Here is an 8,115-nt window from a genome sequence, read left to right on the forward strand (position 1 = left end):
TTCTCGAGTAAACATTGAATTAAAAAGCCAATTTTGTCTAATCTTAAAAGTAGTTTGTGTGAAGAGTTTCTTTCATACAATTTTTCGGGTAGGGGCGAAGCCCATCCCCCGCGTAAGAACGCCTAAGCCCCCCCCCCCCCGCCCCCCCCCCCCCCCCAACTCAAAAGAAATGTCGTCATCGATACTCTACAATAAAATTACAGCCTAATTCATGTGTCTAATGTAAAAAGTGGTTCGCTTGCAGAGTTTCTTTCATGCATCTCTTCGGGTAGGGGCGAAGCCCATTTAACACCCCCCCCCCCCTGGTAGAACGTCTAATCCCTCCCCCTAAAATTCTTTGGGTAGTGGCTAAGCGCGACTTCAGTGTTTCTTTCAGACTTTTTCCTCCCGGAGGGGGGAACTTTTTCTAATCTAAAAAGTGCAGTTTTTTTTTCATGCATCTCTTCCGATAGGGGCGAAGCCCCGCCCAGATTCTTCCTTTGGTTTGTATGATCTACAAATGCGACCAGTGTTTCTTTCAGACTTTTTCCTCCCTGGAGAGGGGTGGGGGTACTTGAAATTTTCAGGGGCGGGGTTAGAATTTTCTGGGAGGGGGCGGACACTGGAAAAAAATATAATTATATTTCGTTGAATGGGATGGTAGACATGTTTGGGGGGGGGGGGGGGGGGGCAGAGCTCCCTCCTCCCAAGTAGAGTTGCCTGAAAGAACTCTAAATGCGACTTTTGACATGAATGAGATTAGGTGCATGGTTTAGGGATATGCCTATGACTATATTTTGTATAAATTAAAGTACCGAGAAAATAGACAGCACTATCAACCTAGTGCCCGTTGTATCCTTCCTCAACGGGCCATTTTCCCAGGTGTCCTCCCCCAGAAAGAGCCTTTCCAGCATTCTCAATATTATAATTCTAAAATTTCACTATCTGTTAACACCAAAAAACAAAAACAAAAAATAGTGATTTTGAGAGATCATACATAGACTAATTAGAAAATAATATAAATAATCTAAAGATTTTTCTATTTTACTTATGAACCTTAACATATAATAATCAATGCTGTAGTAATAAAAAAATTAACTTAAATTATTGAGAGTGAGTTGAATATTAAAAGCACGTTTTCCCAAGCACGTTTTCCCATACGTCCGCGCCCAGAGAGAGCCTTTCCAGCATTCTCTAAAAGTCTAATTTAGCAATCTGTTTTAATAACACAGAAAAACAAAAACAAAAAATAGTGATTTCGAGAAATCATAGACTAATTTGAAAATAATATAAATAATCTTAATATTTTTCTATTTTAATTATGAAACTTAACATATAATAATCAATGCGTTAGTTAAAAAATAAACTGATGAGTTAAATTTATTTTTAAATTACCTCCCTTGCAAAAATTACCAAAAAAAGTTGAATTAATTAGTTTTTTCGACCTACTGTTATGAAAATGTCTCCACCTTTTCTGGAATATAAACAAAAATTATATTTTACATTGATCCCTTTAATATGTTTTAGCAAAGTGCGTGTATTTAATATTTTCTTTACGTTATGCAAAAGAGTAAAAACCGTGGCATTTATAAAATAGCTTTATGTCGTTATATAAACAAACCCTTCTCTTACTTATAAGACACTGTGATGCACTGAAAAGCAATGCAGGGTGTGATGTTTGGTGTGACATTTACTTTTATGGTTCTAAAATCTATAGCAATGACAGACTGACACACTACCTCGCCCCTTATATTATAGATAACTAGGCATACTGCCTAGCTTCGCTTAGGTTTTTAAAAGGCATTTGAGAATTTGAATACTTAATTATTTAGCGATGGATTGGGCGTGGAGTGCTTTAATAAGTTTAATAAGTTTAATTTAAACAGTAATGCTAACTTTAGAAAAAATGTTTTTGTTAGTCATTGACATGCAGATACATGGGGAATTTTTGGAAAGTACGCAATCTATAACTAAAATGGAATTAGAACTACACAGGTTACATGAACTGTATATCTCATAGTTTATATTACATTGCCTTTTGAAATTAATTAATTTATTTAATTAGCATACTTAACTAAATTAACAACTTAATTTTGTACTAAAACAAATGCTATACTTCGTCATTTTCTGTTTCTGTTTAAAATAGTATACAATTATTTGAAAAATAATAATTTTAAAAAACTGAACGTATGACGTATGTCATTGTTTACTTATATTGTTTGCTTATATAAGAAATTACGTTATATGAACATATTTAACGACTATAATGGCTGTTTCCGACGGGAATAAAGTTTTTTTGTTACCCTCCATGGTCGGTCTACGACGTCACATAATATTAAGGGGATCGTTCGTCAATTTATTTATATATATATATCTATATATATATATATATCTCATATAAGGAGAATTTTACTCAAAATCATCTTTTAGCCCTCGTCGAGGGCTTTGAGTCTGACCAACAGTTTTTCCATACGGCCTAGTCATCTATAGTAGTGTATGCAAAAACTTAGCATGATGTACAGACATTAAGTAACCTAAAAATTGTGTTAAATTTTCCCTGTTTTTCCCATAAAATACAAAGATTATATAGGGAAATACAACTGGTCAGTTTTGACCGCTTTACAAAGTTTTCCCAGAATTGCCGAGTTTTTTATGAAACCCCTAGGTGTTCTTCTACCACCTCACAAAATATCAAGGGGGGTCGTCGGAGGAAATTTTTTTTCGTAATAGAGCTCATATAAAGAGAATTTCACTCGCGGTCACTTTTTAGCCCTCGTCGAGGGCTTTGAGTGTAACCGACAGTTTTCCCTAAAGGTCAAGCCATTGACCTAGGAGCATGCAAAAAATTAGCCAGATATACTGAGCTTAAGTACCCTAAAGTCTGCGTTGAAATGACCCTCTGTTTTTCCCATAAAATACAAAGATTATATAGGGAAATACAACTGGTCAGTTTTGACCGCTTTACGAAGTTTTCCCAGATATGCCGAGTTTTTTGTGACACTCCTAGGTGTTCTTCTACCACCTCACAAAATATCAAGGGGGGTCGTCGGAGGAAATTTTTTTTCGTAATAGAGCTCATATAAAGAGAATTTCACTCGCGGTCACTTTTTAGCCCTCTTCGAGGGCTTTGAGTGTAACCGACAGTTTTCCCTAAAGGTCAAGCCATTGACCTAAGAGCATGCAAAAAATTAGCCAGATATACTGAGCTTAAGTACTTAAAGTCTGCGTTGAAATGACCCTCTGTTTTTCCCATAAAATACAAAGATTATATAGGGAAATACAACTGGTCAGTTTTGACCCCTTTACGAAGTTTTCCCAGATATGCCGAGTTTTTTGTGACACCCTAAGGCGTTCTGCTACCACCTCACAAAATATCAAGGGGGGTCGTCGGAGGAAATTTTTTTTTGTAATAGAGCTCATATAAAGAGAATTTCACTCGCGGTCACTTTTTAGCCCTCGTCGAGGGCTTTGAGTGAGACCGACAGGTCTGCCCTACGGTCAAGCCATTTTCCTATAAACATGCCAAAAATTAGCCAGATGTAAAGAGGGTAAGTGCCCTAAAATCCGTTTTGAAATGACCCTCTGTTTTTCCCATAAAATACAAAGATTATATAGGGAAATACGACTGGTCAGTTTTGACCCATTTCCCGATTTTTCCCGGACATGGCGAGTTTTTTGTGACACCCCAAGGCGTTCTCCTACCACCTCTTAAAATATCAAGGGGGGTCGTCGGAGGAAATTTTTTTTCGTAATAGAGCTCATATAAAGAGAATTTCACTCGCGGTCACTTTTTAGCCCTCGTCGAGGGCTTTGAGTAAGACCGACAGGTCTGCCCTACGGTCAAGCCATTTACCTATAAACATGCCAAAAATTAGCCAGATGTAAACAGGGTAAGTGCCCTAAAATCCGTTTTGAAATGACCCTCTGTTTTTCCCATAAAATACAAAGATTATATAGGGAAATACGACTGGTCAGTTTTGACCCGTTTCCCGATTTTTCCCGGACATGGCGAGTTTTTTGTGACACCCCAAGGTGTTCTCCTACCACCTCACAAAATTTCAAGGGGGGTCGTCGGAGGAAATTTTTTTTCGTAATAGAGCTCATTTAAAGAGAATTTCACTCGCGGTCACTTTTTAGCCCTCGTCGAGTGCTTTGAGCCAAACCGACAGGTCCGCCCTACGGCCAAGCCAATTACCTATAAGCATGCCAAAACTTAGCCAGATGTAAATAGGGTAAGTGCCCTAAAATCCGTTCTGAAATGACCCTCTGTTTTCCCCATAAAATACAAAGATTATATAGGGAAATACGACTGGTCAGTTTTGACCCAATTCCCGATTTTTCCCGGACATGGCGAGTTTTTTGTGACACCCCAAGGTGTTCTCCTACCACCTCACAAAATTTCAAGTGGGGTCGTCGGAGGAATTTTTTTTTCGTAATATAGCCCATATAAGGCGCCGGTCAGTCGAGGTCAGTTTTGACCCCTTCTCCGTAGACTTTTCGGCCAACCGTCACCGGCCTTCGTGTTCTATTGCCCGAAGGCACCATCGTGCCAAATTTGACGCGCCTGCGGCGCCGGGAAGTGCCCTATCGGGCACCTGACCACTTTGCTTTATATATATAGATAATAATATATATATGCACATATATCTATATATAAATGCATATATATTTATATATATATATAATATATATATATACATAGGCCAAAAGTTTGTATGTCCTTAAATAGATAGGTATTTATTTATATATCAACAGCCAGATATTGTGAAATTGAGCCTGAATCCTTCAGCTATGTGGCAGCAATTTCTATCTGCCATGGTGCCTGAGATTACTAAAGTAGTAAAATTTTGCAAAAAACTGCCAGGCTTTTCAGAAGTTGAGCAAGAAGATCAGATAAAACTAATTAAACAAGGCAGTTTTGAGGTGATGGTTGCTCGTTATTCACTTCTTGTAGATGAGATCAATGAAGAGATGCTTGACCCACAGCTAAAAATTAAATCTTCAAGGTAAGTTTCATACAGAGTAATTTAAAATTTCACATAAAATACAGAGATAGATGATTTTGTTAGTTCTACTTATTTGGTCTTCAAACTTTTTAAAATAATTTTTGCTTGAGATGTGTATTTTTTTTTTTTTAAATCTTTTTTATAAACAGTAATTCAGTAAATTGTAATAGAAAATTTTTAATTGGTTTAGAAAAAATAAATACTGGAGAAAAAAAAAATATTTTTTGTGTGCCTTATTTAGAGAAGTTGTTAGGCAGATGCCCATGGGACCTTTTCTTGATGAATTCTTTGAGGTTGCTCAACAGATGAATCCTCTCCTTTTATCTGATGGCGAAATCGGCCTCTTTACTGCTGTACTTATGATCTGTCCAGGTATATAGCTTTCTTTTTTTAGACTAATAAGCACCACTGAACTTATGAGTGGTGTGATAAAAAAGTAAATTAATAATTATGCCATTAAAGTAACATTTAAAGAAGATGTCTGTAGTCTAAAAAAATGTCATAAAAACATTTTAATAACAAGCTTTTATGTAATAATGCACTAAAAAGGAGAAAATAAATTATAGACTACTATTTAAATAACTATAAAGAAAAGCGTGGACCACTTTAGTATCTATTGGATACCTTTACTAATATTTAGGAAGAGACTCATGCTTTTCTTTATAGTTATTCAAATAATAGTCTATAATTTATGTTCTCCTTTTTAAGCTTGTTATTAAAACATTTTTTTATGAATTTTTTTTTAGTACTTTACATTTTTTATTTACAATAGTATTACATGACTAAAAACCATTGCGCACCTATTGAACGTGATAATGCCCTATTGAATGTGATGATGCGTGTCTAATAGCGCGGAGTAGTTGGATAAGACAGCCCACTAATTTGGTCAAAATTTTTATTAATTCATAAAAAATTAATTAGGAAACCAATTAAGTCAAATTTAATGTCATGATGCCTTGTCTTCATGTCTTGACCCACATACCAACTACAAACCGTATCTGTCAGTTAGAAGTGCCTGCAATTTCGCTCGGGCATTTTGATCTAGACAGACAGACTGACGAGGAAGTGAGTTAAATAAAAGCTTGTAAAAAAGTGTTTATTCATCTAGAATCCTTGGGATTTGGGGCTTGTTAATAAAATTAAGTCTGAAATCAGGTTTTGATACACATTAATGATGTGAGTCAACTATTAATTAGTTATATGACCTATTAGAGGTTTTTAAAGGTGTCAAACATTTCTTTTTCCCAACCTCTGTTCTCCTCCTCATACATGGCTATTATTAGTGATGTGGAGGGGGTGAGGGAGGGTAAACTTGGCTGAATATGAGTTCAGAGTATCTCTTGTAAGGTTACGTCTTACAAATTAAAAAAAAAATTTCAGATCGAAAAGACTTAAAAAACAGAGAGGCTATTCAAACAATACAACAACTTTATTTACAAGCCCTTTATTATCTGCTACAGCATAATCATAAAGGTATGTTTATTTTTGTTTGGACAATTTCATTATAACAATTTGGTTAATGCTTCACTTTCAACCCATTGTACACATGTGTAAATACTCAGGTGTATTTCTGTTACTGCTCAAATTAGACCTTTGTTCCTCAATAATTGCACATTAGAGCCAAAAGTGCATTTGCTTTGTTTGAGACATTGTGAATGATAGTTTTTTGTTAAAAAAGTATATTTAGTAGCGTCTCCCAAATTGCCTTGGTTTTTTATTTAAAGCATTTTGTCATATATGAATACTATTGTAACTGTGTTAGGCCTTAATAACAATATATTTTATGAATGAGTGGGGTTTAGTTTTGCTTTTCACTTACTGCCTAAACTCTGTTAACTTATTATTCTTGTTTTACTTTTCGATTCATGTTTTAATTTATTTTGTTTTATTAACTGCTACTTCTTGCGTTATTGTAAGTGATCACTATCTTTTAATTATTTTTTTTTCCACATTAACCTACACCTTGAAAAAACCAAAACTATACTAAAATAACTATACTATACTTCAAAAACCATCCTAATTTCAGATCCCGATACAACATTTGTTTCACTGATACAGTTGATTCCATTATTACAAAGAATCAATGAGGATCATGCTAAATTTCTTAACAATATAAAAATGAAGTCACCAACTGAATTTAACCAACAGTTTGCCCAGTTACATAGAGAGGTATTTGATTATTAAGACATGATATATTTTGTTACCTATGGTTAGTTGATAATTTTTTTAAAGGTAGAGGCATTATATATTTAAAACATTTTTTAAAATTTGAGAAAATATTCATATAAATGGAAAAAAAATATCAGCATGCAGTAATGCATTAGACAGTGCCCAAATTTGACTATTCAGTTCTTAATAAGCAGATATTTTTATTTTATATCTATCATCAAGTCATAAAATAGCCCACACCCCTTCTCCCCCTATTAATAATAATTCTTATAAAAATTGAATCAAAAGTAAAAGCTTCATCACACTTAAATACCCTTCTCCCATTATCACAAAAGCCTGGCCACCTCCCCTACCCCCACCTACTCCATCAGTGACATTGATGACATCAGACCAAAAAAAATATTTAAAATGTTGTTTGAGTTATTATATTCTGAGTTGAATGATAATTGTGTGTGTTTGAATGTATGAAAGTGCCTTTCTGATTAAGCCAACCAAGTTTAATCTATAAAACCTAAACCATTCATTTTATTGGTGCATTGTGATGAAACAGTTTTATTTTGTTAGGTTACTTATTTTCTCTGCAACTTCTTTTAAATAATAATCCTATTGGTTTTAACACTTTTTAAAAGAGCCATACAGTTTTATTATATTTTAATATTGCATTTTTTAATATGTATAATTGTTTAATTGTATATATTATATATATATGTACATATATATATATATATGTAAATATATATATGTATATATGTAAATATATATATATGTATATATGTAAATATATATATGTATATATAAATATGTATATATATATGTATATATATATATGTATATATATATATGTATATATATATATGTATATATATATATGTATATATATATGTATATATATATATGTATATATATATGTATATATATATGTATATATATATGTATATATATATATGTATATGTATATGTA

General features: G+C 33.7%; 1 protein-coding gene across 1 annotated transcript; it reads left to right on the forward strand.

The window, feature by feature from the left end:
- Nucleotides 1–4,692: 4,692 nt before the first annotated feature.
- LOC131932873 (nuclear receptor subfamily 1 group D member 2) lies at nucleotides 4,693–7,907 on the forward strand. The gene is made up of 4 exons (XM_059289779.1): nucleotides 4,693–4,985; nucleotides 5,227–5,357; nucleotides 6,366–6,458; nucleotides 7,012–7,907. Exons 1-4 carry the CDS (start codon nucleotides 4,771–4,773, stop codon nucleotides 7,167–7,169), a joined length of 597 nt encoding a protein of 198 aa, XP_059145762.1. The 5' UTR covers nucleotides 4,693–4,770; the 3' UTR covers nucleotides 7,170–7,907.
- The last annotated feature ends 208 nt before the right edge of the window (nucleotides 7,908–8,115 follow it).

This window comes from Physella acuta, unplaced genomic scaffold (genome assembly GCF_028476545.2).
Source record: "Physella acuta isolate Inbredline_101_S28 unplaced genomic scaffold, ASM2847654v3 ptg002302l, whole genome shotgun sequence".
In the NCBI taxonomy this organism is placed as follows: Eukaryota; Metazoa; Mollusca; class Gastropoda; family Physidae; genus Physella; species Physella acuta.